This window comes from Strix aluco, chromosome 15, assembly GCF_031877795.1.
Source record: "Strix aluco isolate bStrAlu1 chromosome 15, bStrAlu1.hap1, whole genome shotgun sequence".
Taxonomy (NCBI): Eukaryota; Metazoa; Chordata; class Aves; order Strigiformes; family Strigidae; genus Strix; species Strix aluco.
In genome coordinates this window covers 17880853-17905529 of record NC_133945.1, presented here as the reverse complement: position 1 = coordinate 17905529, position 24677 = coordinate 17880853, and the positions used below count along the sequence as shown (strand labels likewise).

The 24677-nt window shown below is 43.9% G+C and overlaps 1 protein-coding gene across 1 annotated transcript in view; it reads right to left on the bottom strand.

The window, feature by feature from the left end:
* Positions 1–20341, bottom strand: part of USP7 (ubiquitin specific peptidase 7) — a 73921-nt gene extending 53580 nt beyond the window's left edge. Inside the window, exon 1 of the mRNA XM_074841506.1 lies at positions 19656–20341. Coding sequence (XP_074697607.1) covers positions 19656–19731 — 76 coding nt within the window. The 5' untranslated portion in view covers positions 19732–20341. The remainder of the gene's footprint in view (positions 1–19655) is intronic.
* Positions 20342–24677: the final 4336 nt, after the last annotated feature.

Sequence of the window (24677 nt, the reverse complement as noted above, 5' to 3'; positions counted from 1 at the left end):
TGCCATACCTCCCCTGCCCTAACATTTAACATCAGCGTCTGCTACTGATAGACCTCAAGACACCAGGTTAAACAATTTTTCCTCAATCCAGGGTGGCTAACCTTATGCAAATATGGAAGGTTTCCATAAGAAGCTTTTGAACATTCATACTGAAAAACCTGTTACCAGCCTAAAGTTTAAGAAAAAATAAAGTCCAAGATTCCTGACACAGTTTTTCATGGTCTGTAAACTTTACTGTAGAAAAAAAAATGCCCATCACAGATGCGTTTAGCACTTTGCATTCAAAACAAGAGCACAGCCGAGTCATGCTTCTCTTCCACTTCAAGAAAAACAATCCCAGTTGCGGAGAAGCATCCAGGTGGTGCAGGACAGGGAGCAGGATCAGCCCCAGGCTCCCCACCCAACCTGCACCCACAGGTGATGGCTTCGCCTCCCAGCCCAGCGTCGGTGCTTCTGACAGCTTCCTCCTCATTCCAGCCGGCCACAGGAATAAAGCACAGAGCTGAACCAACGAGTGTGGGGCTGCCCAGTGCTGATAAATCGTAACCTCATGTCAGGGTTGCTTTTACAAGCCTAGATTAACTGTGGGGAAAACGACAACAACAATTAAACCATTCAAGGTTTGTTAGGGGTTTGGGTTTTTTTAAGTCCTTTATGCAAACTGATACACATGCACACGTGCACGTCCTGGTAACAGAGGAACATTTAGTGTTTCCTCCCAGTGATACAAGAAGCACTGCTGGCAAAATCATTATTTTCTATTGAAATTCAGTTTTCACTATGTTTATTAACACATATGTTTCAAGCAAAATGGTAAACTATGATTTTAAGAGATGCCTACTAAAAAAGAATCTACGCTTTGTGTTAATTTTACCATTTGTTTTCACTGTAATTAACAAGAAGTAATTATGCTCTCATCTAAAATTAGCAACTGTGGAATGAGCAAAACAAAAGACATTCCGTTTTCAAATGGGATGTTTTACAATGAGCTGGACAAGAAGTGTCTTTTTTGTTCTCAAAGACACAGATTTCAGGGCGTTCTATTCTCCACCAGTTTCCCAAATTCCTGAAAGACACGGTTTCCAGGAGTTTTTGAGGTTGTTACTTAATAAGCTCAATTTTCCAACCTTGTCTGTTAGCATTGTTCCATGTTCTACAAAAACTTCACTGAGCCAAAGAGGACAAGCAGAGGAGTGCCTAGCTGGGACAGTGACCTGGTGATGTCCCTGACCAGGCAACAGGTTCAGGGCTGGTGTCCCCGGGAGCAAGGGCTGTGGGGTGGTTTACCCTAGCCCACTCCCATTTGTCACAGAAATCCCCTTCTCTGTATCAGAAGTGTCCCTGTTTTGAACAGAGTCTCTACAAATATTTTGGGGTCTGGATACCCCTGAGAAACCACAGCCATTAAATTTCTGGCCAGCCTTAATTTACTGAATCATCTGCCGGGTGGCTGCTCTGCCTTCTCCTATTTGGTAGCATAAACACTGGCACAATCATTAAAATAACTTAAAAAGCCTTAACAGAGGACTGAACCAAGAGTCTTCCTCAGCCTTTACAACAGAAACTTTAGGTCCCAAAGCAGTTTAGGCTTTCTTCAACATTCACATCTAAATAAGATTTAACCTTTATTTTCCCTTTATATTCTGACAGCAGTCTTTCTACCCCCAAGTGTTAATGCAGGGAAATAACTATTTAGGCTCTGGGAAAGAGCTGATTATGGCTGTAAAATGTTCTGAAGATCAGTTTCTCTTTACTGCTTTGAAGATGTAAGTTACTGTACTGAAAACATCCAAATGTTAGGAGATGCCAAAATTAGCACTAAACTGTATTAATTATTTAATACCGTCTACATGAAGAACAACTTTCTTCAAACAAATAGCACAGCTGAAAAACTGTTTTATATAGAAAACATAAGGAATCTTGGGTGTTAGTTTCCATTATTTACCAAAGAATTCTTAAAAGAATGCAGAACAGGAATTTTATAATCCTCAATTAAGCACTCCACTGACAGTTTTATCACTTTTTTGTCATCAGTTTTAAGTCACTTTTTTTTTTTTAAAATTAAACAAAAGAAAACTTTTAAGAAATGACAAAAAAAGCTTTTAACTATTCAGTGTTAAATCGCCAAGCAGTTGTCCTGATGGCAAAAAGGCTGCCATGGGACCATGTAGCCAAGCCTGCATATTAGCTAAGCAAACCCAATCAGAAATGAAGTTATGCTTTGTATTCTAGAGAAAACAATATACATACTAAAAAAAGGCACAACCATACACATATTTTGAGGCTAGCTTTCTTTTTCAAGTCCTAACACAAATGCACTGAAATCAATGAGGCAAAGAAACTACTGTGTATTCCTCCACACCCACATTAGCTGAGAACAGCTCAATTCCAAAATCAAACTACTTGGAATACAAACAAGAATTAAAAAAACTATCTACTGATAAACACTGGAACACCTGTACAGCAGCAATCATTTTTAAAACTATTCTTTATCACAGACAGAGCTTCTTGAACCACATACATCATACAGTAACATTTGCAGCTGCAAACTTCAAAACTATGTGGTTTATGCAAATCATGCAAACAACTATTTTAGAAGAAGAAATTTGAGAGACACATTCAAGAAATGAGACCTTGAATCTATGTCATTTAGATTTCATCTTGCAGTGCAACCAAGTGGATGAAGGGTGGAGGGATGATGCTTTGGATGGAGTTTATTTTCTATGCTGGGGCTCTTGCATTTTTCAGAGCTCTCACTAATGCCCTGATGTGTCACCACCCCAAATAACCACCCAAATAAGTTTTTCCCTGAAAAGGGAGACAAAACAAGTTGGTCAAAATTCTTCTCCTTTTTCTCTGGAAAGCCAGTTACCTCATATGTGGCAGCAGTTATAACTAGAACACATTTGTGAGCAAAAATACATTCTGAAGAGGAAGTTGTACTTCACTGCTCACATGTTTGTTGTGTATTTGCGTTCTTATTTATTACATATTACATTTTAATTTTTGTTTCATGAGCCAAATCATCAGACAGTATTTCAATAGCTTTTTGGTCAACTATTCTTAGAGCATAAAGACAACAAAACAGACTTGAAAATGTGTTTTAGAACAGCTGACTACTGCATGTCATCCAGTGAATTACATCTTTCTTATGCTCTGCAAAACACCCTAATTCCACAAATACACTCCCAATCTCAATACTCTATTCTTTCTGGCAAATCTTCCCAACTACTTCTATTTTTGCTCCATTGCTAGCGCCACTCATCTGAAGCAAATTTTGAGGACTTCCAAAATTAATTACTGCCTTCCTGCTTTGCCTCTGGCTAGAAGCTGGTATAAACATCACCACCGAATTAAGCTGTATCTCAAATTCCCTATTTTATTGATGATGAATGATTCTTCCTTTGTCTCAGGAAAACCATAAGTCCCTTAAGTTTTCTCCCCACCCTTTATTTTTCTCTCTAATAATGTAGCATTTGTGGCCTGTGTCATCATCAGCCACTACAGCTGGGACAAACACCCTTACTACTCACACTCCTTTTGCTCTAGCTAGTCCATTTACATTTCCTGCTATAACTTGTATTCCACAAATGCTGTCAGTGTTTTGACTATACCCCTGGAGCATGCAAAAGCAGATTTTTTTGTCAGTCTTTCCCACTACTGGTTCCTCATCTCATTTCCTCTCTTTTTCCTGGACTACTTTTCCATTACTTTAAAACTGCTAACAGTTTTCCTTGGAGGGGGGTGAGCATGGGACAGTGCATGGCAGTGGATCACAGGGGAGGAGAGAGAAATAAATCCAAACATAGAGGTACACCACAAGCTGTCTAGTATGTAATTCCTGGCGCTTCCTCAGCTCCAGACCTTTTTCACAACAGCAAAAAAATCCCATCAATTAAGAATCCATAAGGATGTTTCTCCTTTCAGAAGCAGAGAGGACACAATTTGAGACATCTTGCTTAAGAAATACATATGAAAAAAACATCTGCAAGTACTGTGCATTATTTGAAGGTTTCTCATCTAAAAGTCAATATTTTTAATACCTCAAACTGACAGAATTGAAGCAGAAAGCTCCAATTTAAATGTCGTTACAGTCAAGTCTGACCCAAACCTGAAACGAGCTCCAGATGTTACTGGTCAATGTCAGAATAAGACCAGGATTTAAGAATTACTACAGTAATAATTTAACTGCAACTGTTATCCACGCAGGAATACCCTTCCCTTTCTAAAAGGGGAAACCTTCTTTTCATTAAAAAAGGAAGAGATGTGCCATGCAATGCCTTTGCAATAAAGAATAAGAAAGGATATAAAAGACAACAGAAACAAAGACAAAACAGACTGGGACTGAAAAGAGAATGGTTATTTTGCTGGAGGTTATCAGGGAGGAGAAGCTGCACTCTGGGACACAGCACACAGACCAGCAAAAGAACCAAACCAGACCTTTGATACAATATTCAGTTATTTCACCTACAAAAACCAGGTGCTTAAAAGTAAGCGGCAATGTGTTGTGTTTATCAGGGTGGTAACACAACACTGGCATACTTTTAACAGCTAAGCTACACAAAAGGAAATTTATCTGTGCACATGTAACAGGAGAGTCTTCACCTGTTTAAGCTTGTTCACAAACCCCATCAGACACAATACACTGTCTAGATTTTTACCCAGCAGATATACTTCCCCCCCCCATTACATCCTTTGACCATAAAAGTGTTCAAATAAAAAAATAAACATACACATGCTTTGATTTGCCCTAATTCATATGGTCAAATTCTGGTATTTTAAAGACCCTGCGGATGCTTTACTACTGATGCATTTTCAGCACACTTAAGATCAAAGAAACTCCACAAAACCAGAGAGAGACAGACACAGACAAGGATAGGTTGAGTTGATAAGAGACTTCACTAAACATCCAGATGATAATCTGTGAGATGCTAGAAATTTCTGTGATTTTTATTAGAGAATTTCTATCAAGCTGTAGGATCTCAAGGAAAGGCCCCGGGACCTAACCCATGCACAGCTGGATGGCAGGAGAGAGGAAGTCCATCATAAGGACCAGTGTGCACACACAGGAGAAATATCACACCCACACCTGTTGGGTTGCACAATCCAAGACCAAAAGAGTGTTCCTTCATCATACAAACCACTGCAAATGCCATCCTCTCTTCTTGGTTCAAAGTGTTGACACAGAATAAATGACCCCAGAACAAAGAGAAACACCTTTCTATATATCTTACAGGCACCTGGTTTTAGCTTTTACTATTGCTTCTGCCATCATACCTGCCTAATAGATGCAGGGGGAAATATTTTCATTATTTTCTGCTAATGCTATTAGCAACCAACTTCATGAATTTCACAAGCAAACAGGTTATAAATGTAAGAATTTCAATGCCAACAGTGCTTATTCCCTACCACTTAATATAATCCAGCATTCTTGAAGTCCAAGCACACTTTAAACCCCTGCAACCTTCCTTCTCAGGCACAGCAGTTCTGAACTCACCCTGCTGAGCTGTACAAGGAATATCCACTTGAATGTTGAGCTCCAACTACTAGGGAAAAAGAAAGGTTAATCCAGATCCACCACTAAATGCACACCCATCCATTTGCACCCACGCAAACTAAAACTCAAGACACTGGTGTGGTGTCCAAAGCACTCCGGCAGTTATGGCATCCCTTTGCAGTTTAAGTTAAACACCTGCATTAAGTGACAAACTCCTGTTAAATGACAGCATTGTCTGTGCTGCATTACTTTCATGTTACAGCTACTGTTCTAGGGATAGTTTTATACCTTATTTTCCCACTTAATTTTTTTAATGTACAAATATTGAATATTTTTTAGAGGAACAGCATTTTGAGCATAAAAAAGCCTGCTGGACATGCACAGCTTCCATGTGATTGCTGTTATCAATTTTAATAAGTATACAAATAGGCAAAACATTGGATCAAACAGGATACAACTTTATTCAGTTCTGTAAGCAAGGAATAGAATCAGAAACAACAGTATTGGTATTATTTACAGTAATTAGTGTTAATTTACTATTACTAATACTATTACTGCAATAGTCCATTTACATGAATACTTTACGGGGGATCAAAGAAATGACCCCTACACTTTAATTTATATATACTAGTTTGTGTACTTGGTTCAGCCAGATCTCAGACCGAGATCTATCTAGCAGCAAACCAAGTGCCAGCAATACAGTTTCTCAACATCCAACAATCAGAATCTCTGCTTATGCAGGTTCATAACCTTTGTGATGCTTTAAGGTGGAAACAGAAAAGAAAAACAGCAGACAAAAACCATGAGTTCTAGGTCATTAAGGATTTTCGAGACTAGGTTGCATTTCTGAGTTTTGTTTAGAAATAGAGAGGATCAGCGGAAACCACAACACGTACACAATGTACATAGAAGTGCTGTTACTGCCAGTGGTGTACTGCTACCTGCACTGGTGCTTTTTAAACTTCTTACAATGGTAATACATTTCCGTACAGCAACAACTTAACTCTAATCCTTGTATTTGATTATCATTGCTTGAAAAACATATCTGAAAGAACTGGTAGAGCTCTGTGGAAAGGATAAGGTATTTCTCACCACTACAAGTGGCATAGCTACAGCAATTTGTGTGTTCTCCTAAATCTTACAACACAGCAAGTGGTTAAACAACAATTTCTCCACAGATCCAGGAGGCAGCTGCATACATTCAACCACGACACATGACTTATAGTTACAGATCTCAGTGAGTGAATTTACGCAGGAGAGAAACATGGTAGGGTGAGAAAAACGCTCCAGCTCCCAGAAAATTCATGCTCATCTCAATATAATCAAGTATACAGCTATCTTTTGAATATAAGCTGAACTTTTGAAGTAGACATATACCACTAGAAATTATCCACCTGAGCACTGGCACCACTCCTTGACTGGCAGGCAGTTAACATACCATCATCTCAGTGGCAGCAGGGGAAAAGCAGCGCATACCCCTCCAAGCCTCTCTTCTGCTCAGGTCCAAAGAGCATCTAGACGAGGCTGCAACCAAGAGCAAGGCTCAGATGTCCAATTCTCCAGGTGCTCTTCTGAACTGGACCAGTAAGTAGGTAGGGCAGAATTATCTTTTTGGAAGTTGTGAGACCTATTTTCAAAGCTTGTTCTCCCCTTCCCCTACCTCCGGTGCACCCCCACCTAGGAAACACAGGGGCATAAAGGGCTTCCACCATCCCTGCAATAAGTCACCCACCTGGGACACTGCTCCCAAGGGAAGAGTGCTGCCAGTAACAGGTCGGTGGCCAGATTAACTGGCCTGGCACACCATGTGGCTACAGGGGTGCGATGCATCCCCATGGATGAAGCAAGTTACCATATTAAAAACACCTGCCCAAATTTCTGAGCACAATGTAGAAACCAAAAGTGCAACACTACCACCAAGAACGGCTTTACAATGCCAGGAGTTCAACTAGCTTTTCATAGTACACAATTGTCCATATTTAGGGTAGAAATGACCCATAAATTACTGAACAATTCAACTTACTTAAAAAAATTCTTACTTCGGAAAACACAAATATCTCTCTATTCACAAAGTTGTATCCTGACAAAATTTCAAGTACTTTTACTGTACACCTATCCTTTGATTTAATAAAGCATGCATCTGAGGTGGTTAATGTGCATTTCAAGGTATATTAAAAATGAGACATTAAAAATTAACATTAGCCCAGTTAATCTCTGCCAATATTTTCCTCCAGCTACACTAACTAGACGCTGTCTACCATTAAGCAAGTCAGTACTAAGCCAGTTTCATATTCTTAGGTCTAACCTGTGAACATGATGCTAATAGCAACAGGTATACTTTAAACTGAATTTAAAATGACGGAAATTTCACACATCTTCTCCTGTAAACTTTTCAGATTAGGAAGCAGGTTAAGTCTGAAATGTCTTTTAACAGACCTGCTAAAAACTTGTATGATCCAATCATATTTCAGAAACCAGTGGCTCCTGTTTAAATTAGGACCATGACACTGGCCAGAGAGCTTGGCTGACAGAACAGCTGCAGTAAGCACCAACTCCAGGTCTGACTGTGACCTGGAACTTTTTATCACTGTGCTGAAAATATCAGAAGCTAGCTTAGACAGGAGGTTAAAATCCCCACAAATACATTTAGATTACGATTTGAGGTAACCGTTTGAGATTTTAATAGGTACTTAAATCAGAAAATAGTAACCTACTTAGTATAGGCGAGAAAGCTGAAGAACCTTCAGATGTATCTTCAAGATGCAAGAGACTATTTTTAGCTACAAGGAATACCCTTGTGCAAAAAAAAAAAAAAAAAAAAAAAAAGAAAAAAGGTAACAGAAGCGACATTCAGAAGCAGACCTGCAATGGGAACAATTTCATCCCCAGAAGTGGTTTGGACCTGAACAACTTTCAATTTTTATAATGGTAAAACCATGTGTCTGCATTAAGAGCCCTGTAAGCTTGGATTTGATACTTACCGTTGGAACTTTGCTACAGCCCTGTCCCCTAAAGCATTTCTTGACGGATACTGGTCCAGGCATCAAATAAAAGGTCTTGGAAAAGTTTAAAAAAAAAGTTACAGGAGTTATTAATGACTTAAAAGTTTTCTCTTCCTCCTGCCTCCTCAGCCAAGCTGACCCACTTCTTTGTGGGGCTGAACAATAAAGCAGACCAGTGAATTGAGCTAGGTTAAAAATAAACCCAAAATAAGGAAGTTATTTTAAATTCAGATCTCTTCATTCATCTCATTTACCATGTGCTCCCACACAGTTGTGTCAGTACAAGTGAGGAGGCAAAAGGAAGGCGCAGAGGTCAGAAAAAACCTGTTCTAGAAGATACTTCTTCTCTGTACAGTATTAAACTAGACACAAACTCTTCTCCCTGGCTCCCAGCGGCATATAAGAGTCATCTGATATAATGAAGTCTGGTGCCCAGGCTGAAATCCAGGACCTTCACTGCAGCTTGTGCTCAATTTTGGGTTAGACTCCTCTTTCTTGCAGGCACTATTCTCAGCTGGACTGCTGCACAGCACAGCCACCTGACAGTGTGCCAGTTAAGAGACACTCCTTGGATGTGGGAGATCTTTGATACCTCTGACTCCAGAGAGGTCTAGCATGCACACCTGCTAATTGCCAGTGGGCTTCCTCTATACTACTTTAAGCAAAAGCTAGGTAACAATAATAATATTATTGAATAAAATGGGCCTTGAAGATGAGCTCTGTGTTGAACTCAGTGCTACTAGTATAACTTTACTAGCAAAAGCATGGGTTTACACATTTGGAAACATAAGGCATTAGGAAGGCTCCCACGGCTCATGTTCAGACCTTGACTGTGCTGTACTTCAAGCAATCAAGCACTTTTCTTGAATTTTACTTCAGTTTTGTTCTTCAAAGGTGCCACAAAGTATCCAAATTTTGATTCATCTTGATTATTAGTTTGCAATATGGATTTATACAAATGCTTCTGGGGCACGCATAATTTCTAAGACAACCAATAGATAAACATAATGAAGAGAACCACTTGAGGCACGGTCTCTCACTGCATTAATGTTAACACCTCTCATTCAATGAAGGCTGCTGAAAGGTCTTAAAGAATTAGTTAGAATGTTTTCTTAATCCAGCAAGAGACGTCACTGACCAATAAAGCTGAAGTGTTTTTATCCCAAGTTTAAAAGTCTGAAGACAGATGCTGGGGTTCCAACACACATATTTCCTCAGTGTCAGTGCCAATGCACCCCGTCCCCAGGCTCATCCACACCTCTACACCCCTCTCTTTGCCAGAGCCAGCTCAGCTCTTGGTTCAGCTGCAGGGACTGAAGAACCTGGGGATTTCACTACATCTCTCCAGCAAAGCAGAGGGGACAGAACAAAGTCACAGCGGAACGGGGCTGCTTGTGAACAGACAACTGACACGAGTGAAACGAGATTGTTTTTGTGCAACTTTCTGATTATTTTTCCTATTAATCTGTGCCATTATCACGATCAAGAGAGGGCTTCTCCAGCAAAGCTCCACTGGTAAGCAAAGGAGCTGCACAGCTTTCCCTCTTTCAGAGGGAGAAGAATCCTTTCCAATAAGGATTCTACCCCTCCCACACCAACCCTCTCCTACTTTGGACAATACACTTCAGGGCACAGGTTCTAAGCCAAAGTATGAGCTCGATGAACAAAACTTGCTAAAAAAACAAGACAAATCTGCTGAGAACAAGAAAATATCTTAGAATCAGTATGGAACTGAAGCAATACATCTGAAGAAACAAACTACTATCAAATCCTGTGATTAAAATTTTAGAATAAACTACTTTAAAAAAATCATTAGTAAGTTTCAATTTCTGGCAGATTTTGGTTTGATTTCACTGCTGCTTACTTTTTAATACCTCAACTGTAAGGACACTTTTAAGAAGGAAAAAACAAAAAAAGAAAAAACCCAAAACTTACACTTACTACCTTTGTGGCATGACAGAAATATTGCAAAGCGTTATACTAGTTTTTAAGGGGACTGGTTTTTTTGGTGCAGAGCTGAAGTCCAAGAAGTATCTGAAACAATCAGACTGAAACAGAGGAGATAAAAACCACACAGGAAGAATGAGAAGAGGGAAAGGAAAGCAGAAGAAAATTGTGAAACACCATTACTGTAATTGCAAGGAGGGTTTACATGTGGCTTGTGACCCACTGTTTAATTCATATAATTTACAGACACGTTTGAGTTATTGCTGTGTTCAAACTTCTAATAGTATCCACTGGTCTCCAGAAATTCAGTCAACCCCTTGATATTATTAAGCAACTAACACTTAACCAGGTGAAAAATTATTTAGAAGAGATCATTTCCTTGCTACTCCCAACGAAGAAGGAAATCTATCTATCCCTAGCTTGATTTAATGATTAAGCAGATTTCCTTTTAAAAAAAAGTTCATCTCACATTGTCTTAGGACCTGAAGTCTGTAAAGCCATGCAACAGCATCCAAGTATCTAGTCAGCTCTAACATCTGTAACAGAAGCAAACCATTGACCTAAATGAATAGTTAACACATGCTGTGAAGGCAAACATGTCTAAAAATTGTTACCTGATTATGGCTACCACAAACATTCTGGTGATACATAACCCAGACGTATTTCACAACTACTGAACAGCAACAGCAAGGTCAGCTGCATCAGGAGAGCTGCCTGGCGTTACAAGCAGGAAGGGAGAATGTAAGTTCTTCCCCACCTCCAAATTAAATGATCTCTGTTCTTGAAAAAAAACAAAGATGATGCAGAAACCAAGCCCCGTACTAGGATCACCAACCCCACCTTGACTGCCCAAAACAAAATGTATTTTTAGATGGGGGGAAGGAAAAAAGAAAACACTGATCGCTCCCCAAACACTTTCTAATCTCTTTGTTCTTTTCCAGCAATCACAGACTATCAAGACAAAAACACACAACAGGTTACTGTCCAAAAACTCTATAAAGTTAAATAAGTGCCATTCAACACAGACACTCCTCTAGTCATAGAGGGGCTGAGGCAGCCTAGTAGGACCAGGTCAGTAACGGTCCCTATCACAGCTGACGGATAAAATGGTGATGCATGAAAATACAGATCCCAGATGCAGGGTGGCCAATCTTTCTGGCCTTAAGACCTGCAAACCATAATATTCATATCACTACAAGCCACAACCTGTCCATGCAGGGCGGATTCCTCCTTGGCTGGGGGGTCAGATTTTTTCCCCAGCCTGCAGAGCATCCCCAAGCCACTGCTAGGTCCCGAGAGACCACAGACATGGGCAACCGCACACAAGATGCTCAAGAGTGCAGACAGACCACTGCATGGCCTAGACTTGAAACTAGTCCACAATTTATCCAGTGCTTTCATGGCTTAGAAGCAAGTTTTAAACCAAAAATTTCTTATCTAGTCACTGAATAATGTGCTGATCTTACACCGGGAAGTCTGTTTCTCTTAAAAATATAATTTCCCCTCTCTTAAATAATGCTTATATATATCAACTCCTTTATTAACTTATTTACTACAGATGTAAAGTCTGTACATTTTTAATTCACAAATTAGCCATTTTATGAAACAAATTTACACCACTAATCCCTGATCTATTTAACAGTAAAAAATATGAACCCACTAAGATGGATTTGGAATTTAAAACCTTTGCCAAGTTTTAACAGGCGTTTGCACCCTCATACTTTTATCAAAATCTCCATCAAAGTTCTGCCAAACAATATCAGTGATGTTAGAAAATAACTCGCTGAAGCATATGGGAAGGAAAATCTCTGTTGTGGAAACACACAACCATTCATTTTTTTAAACACAGCTCCACAGAAATTCATCCACTTGTTGTATTAGTATAACATCACATTTAGAGCCCTAAGCAAAGTTTTCCTTAGATCTTTACAAAAACACACATGCGCAGCTGGAGATGCCGTATTTTAAGAACATCGTTACAGCTGCACCTTGTGAAATCACCAGATGACCAAGCTTAGAGCTACGGTGAACATTAATGATACTCCTACACATCCTTTCCTATTTACACTAGAGAAAAAGGGAAATTATGAAAAATGACCTTCAGAGATTTCTGCATTTAAAGCAAGTTCTACTGGAGTGCATTCAATCCCTTAACACACAAAATATAAGGCTCCAAGTTCTGTTTTTCAGCACTTTCATGATGTTTCATATCAAAGAGTTGTGACTGTATTTTAAAAAAACCTCATCACCTCTCCTAGGCTGCAAAACACTGCAGTACTGCTAAAAAATTTAAAAAATCTGTTTTGAACTTTCTTCTTATAGGACATTCCAGCTCACTAACCACATCATCTTCCTCTGGCTTGCAATATGCTTTGGAGTGCAAGTCAAGGTGCTGGTTTCAATGCAGAAAATCCCAAGATATTCAGGACACCTGGAAGACTGTCTATCTCGCATACCAACATATTTGCAAGAATAAGCTGAGGTACTAGTGTTTTCTCTTCCCCAATTCAAATAGGATGCTCCTGGCACATCTCCTCCGAGTGGCATCACTCTGGAGCTCGCTTACAGCTGCAGGCAGGTAGAACTTCAGGTTTCCAGACACTGAATGTCCTGTTCTCCTAAGATGTTTGGTGCTACAAAGCATGAGAGTTTTGTTTAAATCTTCACTATTAAATGGGTCCGGAATTACTTATTTTGCAATGTTTGAAACAACTGCCAAACAGCAATTAAAAACACAAACTGAGATGTGCTATACTGATTGCATCCCGGAATTTTAGTTTTATCAAAATTTACCATTTAGATTCAATCTCCGTATTTTTAAGAGATTTTGCTTAACAAATATGCACGTTGTTATGCTGAACAAACAAGCTGTGTTATTCTAGATGCACGTTAAGTCCAATATAAAACAGTCGTCAAATGTGTTTTTATATTCTGAAGAGAATTCCAAAGATTGCCAGGCACTACAGTAAAAGACTAACATGGTCTTCCCCAAACTGCAAATATTCAGCACAGTTTCAGTATTTTCAAAATCCATCTGCTAATTTCCAGAAAATTATTTCTAGTTGACAAAACCTCAGCCTTCTAGTGAAACTAGGCAACTACAAGTCAGAGTAAAACATTTCCAAGCTGACCATTCTTCATTTTGCTGGCAAGTCATTCAAACTCCATTCAATGTTTCTGAACTTACAGAGCTTGTTTTACTACAATCAGGAAATCAAACTGAAAAAAAAAAAATTGTTTAGCAGAATTATTAAAATGTGTTAAGTCTAAGCCTGCAACAATATGCACAGATACATCATGCTACAGCCACTGCCACCAATTAGGTGCACTTTCACTGGTTTTGCTAGTGTATCAGATTAAAACACTAAAACCACCAGAGAAAAATACATTATATTAAATGACCAATAAAAAAAAGTTTCAAGACTGCATATTTAATAAACTGACAAATAAGATAGCTAGTCTCCAGCCCTATTCTACTTGCCAAGACACTTTATAATAACTGTTAATGCTGTTGCTGGTAATGTCAAACTAGAACACATCAGATATTATATATATATTAATATATATATGTATTTGAGGGGAAAAAGCACACTTGCTAGGGATTACTAATCCTTCACAATCAACATTCTACAGCCACCAGATGCAAAGTTAAAGCAATTGATCTGAGACACCTCAAAGCACATACTAAAGCAAACAATGCCCTATTTTAAAGTCATTATAATTTAAGAAAAATTGAATGCTTCACAAGCTCTAAACCAGTTCATTTTCACCCTTACCCCAAATATCGAATGATGTCATGCAAGATGTACTGGCTAAACTGGTTTAACTGCTACAGACTGGATGCACTGTTTAGATTTTCTTGTGATAAATTATTCTGCAGCAATGAAACCAATTCAGTTAGTCTCAACTATCTCCATTCGCTTTTTTAAAGTCTGGGCTTGTATTACTTTTACACAGACAACTTGCTGCTTTACCTAGTATAACTACCTAGTAATGACAGGGAGAGGATTTTACTTCTCTTCTGAATTCAGTCAATAGCACTGAACAACTGGAGTGGAGTAAGGAAGTCTGATATATATAGTTCATCCTGAATAGCACGCTATCTACACTTCCCTCTGAGTTTTACACACATTTTCCACTATTTCACTATTTCCACTTCTCTTTCAGAGAAAGTTTACTAACTCTGATGACCTATTGAGCAACCAGTTCATGAAGAATGCACAGAAGAAACTCTAGACATAGTTAGCACTCCTCAAAAGTCACCGATGCCGCTTTCTCAGTTGGCATGAAGCAGCTATCTGAGAACGACACAATGCGCATCTCTTCGCAAGGCTAAGCACACTGTTTCCAGAGGTACTAAATGTTATCATTACTGGAAAGAAGAGGAGGCCAGGCCTGGTTCTTTGCTCTAGGTATAACCTCAGAATTAACTTAATCTTGCTTGTTGTCTGCTGCATCAGTGTTTCTGTCTCCCCTCACTTGAACATCATCTATTTCACGGAAAAATGTCAAGGCTAGAGCCGGGAAGGGGCAGGAAGAACATATAAACAAGCAGATACCCACAGTCTTATGATGAATTTAGTCTGCATATTCTCCTCTCAAACATACAGCCTCACTTTATCACCACTTGGCTAGAAGCAATACAGAAGTGAGTGGAGGAGCTCAGAGAAAGAAAAGGATGCAGGCCTTCAGGAAAAAGGCATGGAAGCAGGCAAAAAAAGAAATTAACACCGAGTTATGTATGCAAATGATATTAAATTGCCAGGAATTGAGAATACTAATGAGGACAAAATATGGGAAGGAAGTAAGCATTCAGAAGACAGACAAAAAAATGTTCAGTACTTGAGACCAGTATTACACAGTGGGTCAGAAATCTAGTAAAATCTGTCAGTAGTGAGCAAAACAGGAATGAGCAGCAACACATTTAATTGTATGGAAACTGCAGAAAAGTGCAGTTTTAAACTTTTCACATACATACACATACACCTCAACACATTTTTTTTTTTTTCCTTATTCTTCATAAATATCTTGCATCATCCTGGAATTCAAATCTCAACTTTAAATTGCCCTGACTAGGGAAAAACTTAAAAGACAGCACTGCCTGAGAGGCTGCAGACCTGACACAAGGAGAACACAAGCGTGCAACCTGAACTACCAGTCACCGTGTGTTCGCAGACTGTGACGTGGTCTTGATAAGCCTGTGCTGGCCACTTCGGAAAAGAAACTTCCATAATGCAAAACACATGTACATACATAACTAAGGGCAGAGGCTGGACCTACAAAAAAATCAGATTCAAACTATAAACAAGGGAAACTTACAGTTATTAAGCTACAAATTAGACTTTCCAATGAAAGAACTTTATGAAATATGTAAATTTGTATTAAGCCAAGTTCTTTGAAGTTCAGACACATTTTTGAAAAGATGTTACAGAAGAAGCATATATAAAGCATTGGGACTTGGATTCATTACACTTCATAGAGCAACTCTCTAGCAACTAAACAGCCATAATTCTTTGCATGATAAAGCAACCTACATACCCTCCTTACAGTACAGAAAAACTATTAATTTTTTCCACTAAGTTTATTTAGTATACAAATAAACTCTTCAGAATTTCTACAGGATAATTTACTAATCACCACCACAAACTGTTAATTTATCTAAAACACGGGGCACCAATGGCTTCTCTGCACGCTCCCACTCTGTTTCGGCCCAAAGGCAGCCACGGCAGCCAGAATCACACACTTTTATACAGCAATGGATGAAGGGTGCACATAAAATCCATAACTAGTGGCAGAATTTGGGCAGAAAACTGCCAGCATCCATGCCACCTCCAGCAGCCCTTCTTGTTCCTTCCCATCCCAATGGCAAACCTTCACCACATTCTGCAAGGTGAGCCAAATTGAAAACCTAAGCTACATTTTAAACCCCCACTTTTTGTTTTTAATTTTGATCACTTCGTAGTCACGGGGAGGTGCACTAGCCCACCCACTGGCAGGGCACACAAGATGAAAACAAGTGGCAGCAAACACTTCGTTTGTCCAACTGTACCCTCAGCCAGGGAAGCGGCTGCCTTCAGCCAACCTCTTCTGACAGTTCTCATAAATTTGATGTTTCTCTGTCCATGTATCGCCACTGCCAAGCCTCCATAAGACTAAAGCTGATTACAAACAACATCCACAGGTAACAGAAGACTAAATACACAAAGAGGCGATTTGTAACACCACAGCATTCTAGCTAAGTGTTGTAAGTAGGTGAGCCTGCATCACACCTGGTCCTGCTGAGCAGGTACCCACCCCTTATCAAGGCCGTCATTGCTTCATTCCTTCGTGATGCAGAGATTAATTTTTCTTTCTAAAGGGAATGTCTTCCTTCCTCCTGAAGTCCGATAGCCCTGTCTAGTACTACTTTCATTTACACGGAGTGTCCATAAGGTCATCAAGGAAGAGTAAATTAGTCATAAGAGAAAGGAAAGGGAGAAAAACAGGGCCATGAGGGCACACACTCAAAATACTGTATCTGATTTGATCCTAAAGAATTTAATTCCACGCTTTTATTGCTACGTCTGAAATGGTTATTTAACTCATCAAAAATTGTTCATCTAGTATAGCTGTACACAGAATAAGCAAACCTTCACATAATTCAAGATGTGCAATTTTCCACTGCGCATTCTTCACATACCTCCTAAATCTAACATGATCACTCACTGAAGAATGGCATCCGACACTGTTCTGTGCATGTTAAAATTAAGCTAACTACATGTTATTAAGCATTTTCCTCACTGCTTGAAAGCATCTCTCAAGAAAGCACAAACACCCATACATTAAGATGATGAACATTGTTTTACACACTAAATGCATATATACCCATCACGTCAACTTTTAATAAAAGTTAACAATAATCTGATCTCTGCAATTTTGTAAACTTAACACATTCCTCAAGAAAAATCAAGCATTGCAAAAAAACCTCTAAAGGCTAAACTTTCTTGGTTTTGTTTTTGCATAAGTGGACAGTTCTGTAAACTCTCGCAAATTAGAAAGTTCATAATATCACCCGGAATCAGCTGCGTGCGGCCTAATAGATCTCAAATAGATTTCTGAGATAATGCTGTATTCTCAGTGCTCTGATGTTGATACACACAGAGACTCTTTCCTCACCCCTCAAATGGAGGTGGCCACCAGCATAAGATTTCCACAAGGATCAAAGGGACTTCCCGCATGTATTTTGGACTCCTGTATCCCTGCTGACAGAGGGGATGCAATCCAGAGAAGTTCATGACACCTTCACACTGCATAAAAATGTTCAGCATTTCACAGTGTGCCCAGCATGGTAGAGCATCGAGCCCATAAAAATAAAAATTAAAACATTAAATACAGCCAATATTCTAAAGGACTTGAAAAGGATATTGGAAAAAAGCAGATTGCTGAAGGCTATCAAACAATCTGCTGGAAAATATAACCCACAAGATGTTAATATTTGTATGCATACAAATATGAGGTATATTTTAAAATCACCTCCTTTTACATATTTGTCACACAGTATATAAACACCAGTTTGGAGATTTTTCTAAAACAAAACAAAAACCAGTCCCTCCGATAGTAAGTAAGTTTCAGCCATTATTTTATGAAACAGAGATTTGTGTTTAAGAAAGCAAGGCTTTATGTAATGACCTTCTAATCTTGAAAGGTAATCTCACAGTCACCGTGACAAACTTCCACTAAAACACCTTTGCTCCTCCTGATTTCTATGGCTATTATTTAGCAGAAAGGTACATTTGCTAAGTCAACTGTCGCGTTTTCAAGCAAAATATCTCGCGTTGGTGAATACTTATGTCACTGTTGATTAAAACGGTTGTAACAGAACTGGCATCTTCACAGCCAGGCATTCTAAACGATATTTAGGTAGTTGGTGGTTTTGACCTCCAAGTCAAATACCATCGGTACGAGCAGCACACTGAGGCTGTCCTTCCTTACGGAACAAAATCCCGTACATTTGCCCAAAATAATTTTACATCGTTGAATTCAGACAGAAGGTGCCGTTCAAAGGGGGGAGAGGGTGTGTAAAAATAACAACACAATGCAAAAAAAAAAAAAAAAAAAAATTGCTAAAGGCACCACTGGAGACCACACCGGACGGGAGCAGGGAACAAGCCTGAAAATGTAGTGCCTCCTTTATGAAACCAGCGCAACTGCATGACGGTGCAGGATCCGGGCCGAGGGCTGTGCAGGCGCTACACATGGCCAGCGCTGCCCGCCGACCCCGCACTAGGCCCGGCCGGCAGCGGTTTCTGTAAATAACCCTCAAAGGAGGGTTAATTAAAAATGGCGAGCAGCGTGGCTGCCTGCATACAATGAGCGGCCGGGCCGAGCCGCCGCGCCGCCCCGCACGGCCCCGGGCAGGGCAGGGCTGAGCCCACCGCCCACCCCGCCGGCGGGAGCGGGGGACGCCGGCGCTGGGCCGGGCCGGGCTAGGCCCCGCTGCCCACCGTTCGCCGCCCGGCAGCCCCGGGGGCCGAGCAGCCCTCGGGACAGCCGCGTCCCCTTCCCCCGCGGAAGGCAAAACCCTCTCCCCAAAATCACAACTACTTCGGGGCGGACTCCCGTCACACACCACCACCCCCCCCGCCACGGCCGGGCCCCCCCTCGGGGCGCGGCTGCGCGCCCCCACCACCCCCCCCCCGCCTCCCCGCTCACCTCCCGACGGCCGCCCCCGGCGGGAGGCTCCCGGTCCCCGCCAGGCCGAAGGTCCGGGCTCACGGCCGCACGCCTCGCCCCGGGGGAGCGGGTCTCCTTTTGTAGCAGCGCTTCCCCCGCACCCTCCCCCTCCCGCGATGCAAATTCCTGCAGAGCCCCCCCCGGGCCGCCTCCCCCGGCCCCGCACCGCTCCTCATCGCCGCAACTTTCCCCGGCGTCCCCCCGCTCCCGCCGAAGCACCATCGGGCAGAGCTCCCCGCGCCCCGGGAGGGAGGGGGGGGCCGGCTGCCAGGGCTGGTCGCGGCCGGGCATGGGACGGCGAACGGCGGCCGGCCCCGCTCGCCAGGGAGGAGAGGGCCGGGCGCGTGTTTACGGCGGAGGGAGGACGGGGGCTCCCCGCGGGGGACGCGGCGCCCGGGAAGCCCCGGGAGCCGGCAGCGAAGCATGGGGGCGAGGCGGGGGGGAGGAAACTCTCCTCAGAGTTGAGGGCGCGGGGCCCTGCCCGGCCCCGGCTTTACCTTCCATCTCCATGTCCTCGGGCTCGCTCAGCTGCTGCTCCCCGGGCTTCTGGTGCTGCTGCTGATGGTGGTTCATGTCGGGCTGGGGCTGGGGCTCGGCGGCGGCGGCCTGGGCCTTTCCCGCTGGGGGCTGCAGGCCTGTGTCGGGAGGGGAAGGGGCGGAGGAGCGGCGGGGCCTTGGCAGCGGCCGCGACTGGACACCCGCCTCGGGGGGCTGCGGCTGGGCTCCGGCGGGCAGGGAGCGGGCAGCCGGCGGAGGCAGCGAGACGCGCACGTATTTGCTCGCTATTCGCCCAATCTCGGCGGCGGCTCCCGGTCGGGGGAAAGGGGTGGGGAGGAGGGACCGGCCGGGGGTGGCGGCTTCCCCGGGGGCCGGAGGGGAGGGGACCGGGAGGAGGGGAGGGGGGGACGGGAGACCAGGAGTCAGGGCCCGGCGGCGGTGGCGCCCGGCGCTTCCCCCTCCCCCGGCGAGGTGTCCCCGGCGCTGCGAAGTCGGGGAGGCACCGCGGGGCCCCTCCTCTGCCCTCCCGCCCCCCCCAGCGCCCCGGCACAGCCGCTGGCCGACGCCCGGCTCGCTGCTCCCGGCCCGCGGGCCGCCCCCGTTGCCTGTGCCCCGGCGCGCTGGTGCCGCTCCGCCGCCGCCAGCGCTCTGTCTCAAAATGGCGGCTGCGGTAACGCCGTGAAATGTCACATCCGCATGAGGGGCAGCCCAGCGAGCCGGGGAGGGGGAGGCAGCGCCGCGGCCGCCCCGGGAACAGCAGCCGCGGCCGCCGCCGCCGCCACAGGAGGCCGGGGGGGCGGGGCCACAGGGGCCGGGCCCGGGCGCCGACGCGGCCTCCCCGCAGGCCGCCGCCACCTGCGCGCAGCTCGGGGAGCGCCGCCGTCGAGGGTCCCCGCGCGGTCGCCGTTGCCCGCCATTGCCCGCCGGCCCCTCCCGGCCGCCGCGGCGGAGACCCCGCTCCTGCCGCCGGCCCGGCCCGGCTCGGTTCTACCTGGCGGGGGCCCGGGCCCGCCCGCGCCTCTGCCGGGAGCCTCTCGCCGCGCAGCCCGGCCGCGGCCCCCCGCGCCCCGCCGCCACCGCGCGCCCTCTCGCGGCCGAGGGCGGCGCCCCCCGCGGCGGGGCCCGGCGAGGGGCTGTGGGCCGGCCCTGACCCCGGCCCCGCCGAGGCGCGGGGACCCGCTGGGCCCCGGCTGCGCCCCGGCGGCTCCCCGACGGCTCCCGTGCCCGCTACGGGCACGTTTCCCGCCGTGCACCCGGGCCCGCGTGTGCGTGGCTGGGTGCGGGGCTGATGGCGGGCTCGGGGCCTGGCAGGCCGTGCCCAGCGCGGTGCCCCCGCCTTGCAGCCAGGGCGCGGCCGGGCCGGGGGCACTTGCCCTGGCGGAGCTGGGCCCTGCTCGGGGCTCGCCCCATCCCCTGAGAGCGCACCCCGCTGCCCCTCGTCCCCGGGCTGCCGCCCCGGTAGGGCACGGGAGGGCGAATAAAGGACATGCTTGTATGATGTGTGGAGAGAGGAAAGAGAAATCTGTTGTCAACAGGACTGTTTCTCGCCTGGATGCTGCTATTTTTCATGAGCCTTGTATGGAGGACATAGTCCCTCCCAGGGAAGAGACCTGTCTGTATTCCTGTGATGGAAGGAGAAGGCAGGGGTGCAGATGAATAAATGACACCTGGCTGGTCCAGTTTGGGGTTAGAGCAACGAAGGAAGCAGATTCACTTAGGGATTAAAGCGTAGTTGGAAGAGATGCATTAAACAGGCTCGTTTTTACTTCACGGTCCTGGGAAACAGGCAGCAGGACAGTGTCTGAAGGGAAGGGCTCAGGGCACGTGAGATTGGGCCTCCTGAAGGGACTGAAAATGTACCCAGGCAGACAGTGCTGCTCTGACTGCAAGTGGATAAATGAACTAACAGTTTATTTATTTTTCTAGTTTATAAAATGAGCAAATCAAAACCAATCTGGGGGACAAGTCCAGCCTGGCTGGGCTCCAGCTGGCCCCTTCTCAGCAACATAGGAGTCAGCAGGGGTGGGCAGGAGAGGAAAATAATTTCCAAGTCTGGAGCCCTGCCTTAAGTGGTAGAAATCCAGGGCTAGAAAGAGGAAAAATAAGGGAAGTTGAGGATGTTAGTGGGAACATCAGATTTTAAAAACAGTTAGGTTGCCTTCCAAAAAGTACATTTTGACTCTCCCTGTTGTTCCTCTCAATTTTTAAAAGCTGTTTAAAGTAAAATTATTTCCAAAGCCGGAAATGGTTTGTTGCTATTGACCCAGGCAGAAGCATGACAAATCTGCTAAACCTGGGTTTACAATATCTCAGCAAAAGGCAGGGGGGGGAGGATTAGGACAAAGGTCCAGACAGAGATTGATGCACATATCCTTAGTTTCTTAATGTCCTAAACTTTGAATTCCCTACCGCCAGTCTTTCCCTATAATTACCTCCCAGAACAATTGCTCTTTCCTAATGACTTCCATTCCAACCTCTTAAATCATACACAGGTTTAAACTCATCCCTCTGTCCTCCCTCTACAAGTGATCCCCAAGACAGGACAAACCAGTATGTCACAACAAGAAGGTGGCTACAGGTTATTACCGGATTCTTCAGCCACGGACACTGTGTTTGTGGGCAAGGGGCAACTGAAGAAAACAATTTCACTACTGCAAAGAACGAGTCCCTCAAGTCAACCATAAACCGATGTTATCGTAAGCATTAAAAACATTCTTTTATATACAAAAACTTCTCTGAACTTCAGCTCATTGTAAGGTAGCTAATTTTCAAAAACTGTTGAATTCTCCTACTATTTTAGAGGAGCAGAAGTCGTGCAAAATGCATCTGTACAAATCCTTTGCTGTAGAAAGGATGGTATGGAAAAGAGAGGCAGGAATTTTCCCATCAGTAACTGGACACAGGAACGGTGTATCGTCAATTTGTGACCATGGCATATTGCAATCAAGCACTTGATTCTATGTTCCTAATTTAAGTGAACTTTATCTTTTCAGAGTCCAGGTACAATATGGACTGAAGTACTTTATAATGTTCTGAAAAGACATGTGAAAATGTATTTATATTTTGTGAAAATAGCTGTAAAAAAATCTATTGAGAATTGATTCAGGTACTTATATTTAAGAGGGAATAAATTTTAAGTATATGTATATAATAATCTCAAATGCATTTCTGAAATAATTAAATAGTAGGCATTTTACACCATCAGCCAGTGATTGTAGCACTGTGATTTGATTGTTTCTAGATGGGAAATAGAAATCTTATTAATTGCCAAGACTAAGGTGAAGTCCAGATGTCAACATATGCTAATATTTTATCCCAACTATGTGAAGAATACTTCTGCTGAATATTTCTGGCCCATCGCCACTCCCTCCTGAAACTTTCTGCCGTTCACCTTTCTCCAGTACAAGACAAAAGCTCTGTCCTTTAAAGGAAAGGACAGTCACATTTTGTATAACCACCTGGCCATATCATTGCTGCCGGCATTTCACCCAGCCTCTACTCCAGCACTGATATCCAATCACTTACTTATCCAGCTGTTCCATAAATACCTTCTCTTTTCTTAATAAATCTGTTTCTGCACTGCACTCCCCATCCTCGACAGCCACATCCCTCTGCAAGTGATTCCTGTCTGCTGTAGTTCTGATGGCAAATTCCTTGTGAAGGAGAGTTGGGCAAATCTCTGGCAAGGGTTACTGATATTTTTTTAAAAAAAAAAGATCACGAGCGGGAACATGATGAATACAGTCTATGTATCCATTCCTATCGCTTTTATTCTTGTCCTTCCTTTTCCACTCCTTCGTTTCATTTCCTACACCCACTTAATGAATCTTGTCTAAATTTAGGCCTCTATCCTGTCAACTAATCCCGTCCCTCTTGGCCCTTGTGCCCACACAAAGCACTGGAGAATCTGGTGAAGCTGCACCTGGGCAAAGGATTTCATCCTCCAGGTCTGGGTGTAGATTAGTAGGCAGAGGAGATCCCTTACTGCCTGCTCTCAGGGTCAGTAGGGCTGTCGGACTGGCTGCAGCCTCCCAGCATTCTCTCCACATTAGTCATCGTAATGAGAGATGAAGTTAAAGAGGTGCTATCGTCTTTAAAATGCCATTGAAGAAATGGGCTTCATTTTGTGAGGCTGACCTGCTCCCGAGCCTCCCTGAAATTTAAAAATAAATCCAACTCAGGCTGTTTATTTTTAAAACATTCGCAATCCGGTGTTCATCTGCTTGTGTGCCAGGCTGAGCCTTTAGGAACCAGAGTGAGCCCCGTGTCTCTGCTGTGTTTCTGCCTTCCAGGTGAGAGATCCTGGCCGTGGTGGAGCCGGGGAGGCTCACCCTGCGCTGCTGCTGCCCTGCGCTGGGATACCCCACATCTTCAGCAGGGCCTGATGGCCACCGCAGGGAAAACTGTAGGAGGGAGCCACAGAAAACTGGGTTGGAGGGAGGAAGGAGGATGCTTAACCCACCCTCTGCCCCATGGCAGAATCATCTAGACCAGGAGAGTTTCTGCCAGTCTGCTTATTTCCTCCCTGCTCCTCAGCTGCTTCAGGAAATCTTGCTTCCTGCTTGGTTCCATTTGCTGCCCTGGCTTCAGCTTCAGAGATGTCCTCTCCTGGCCAGTCTCTACACTTAATTCCAGCACCACTTATGGTGCTGCATAATGCGTGCAGGTGGCTGTGTCTATAATTAAGAAAATTTATAGCCATTTAATGACAGAAGGGCAATTACACCAGCACATACCCTTAATATAGATGCACAAAACAGGGGTTGCTGCTTGTGCAGCTTACTCTACTATGTTTCTGGATGAATATACATTAATGCAAACATGCCTCTGTGGCAACACCGTGCTTCCTCAAGACATTGAGTTTGCACTCATGGGACTACACCCACAGTTATAGCAGGCTTCCTTCCCCACTCAGGCAGCCTCTTCTGGTCTCTCACAGTTTTTCTCCTTTGTCCCATATTCATGATCAGAGACACTTGGTACTACAGTGATAAAAGTGGTTAAAATACTCTCATTATTGT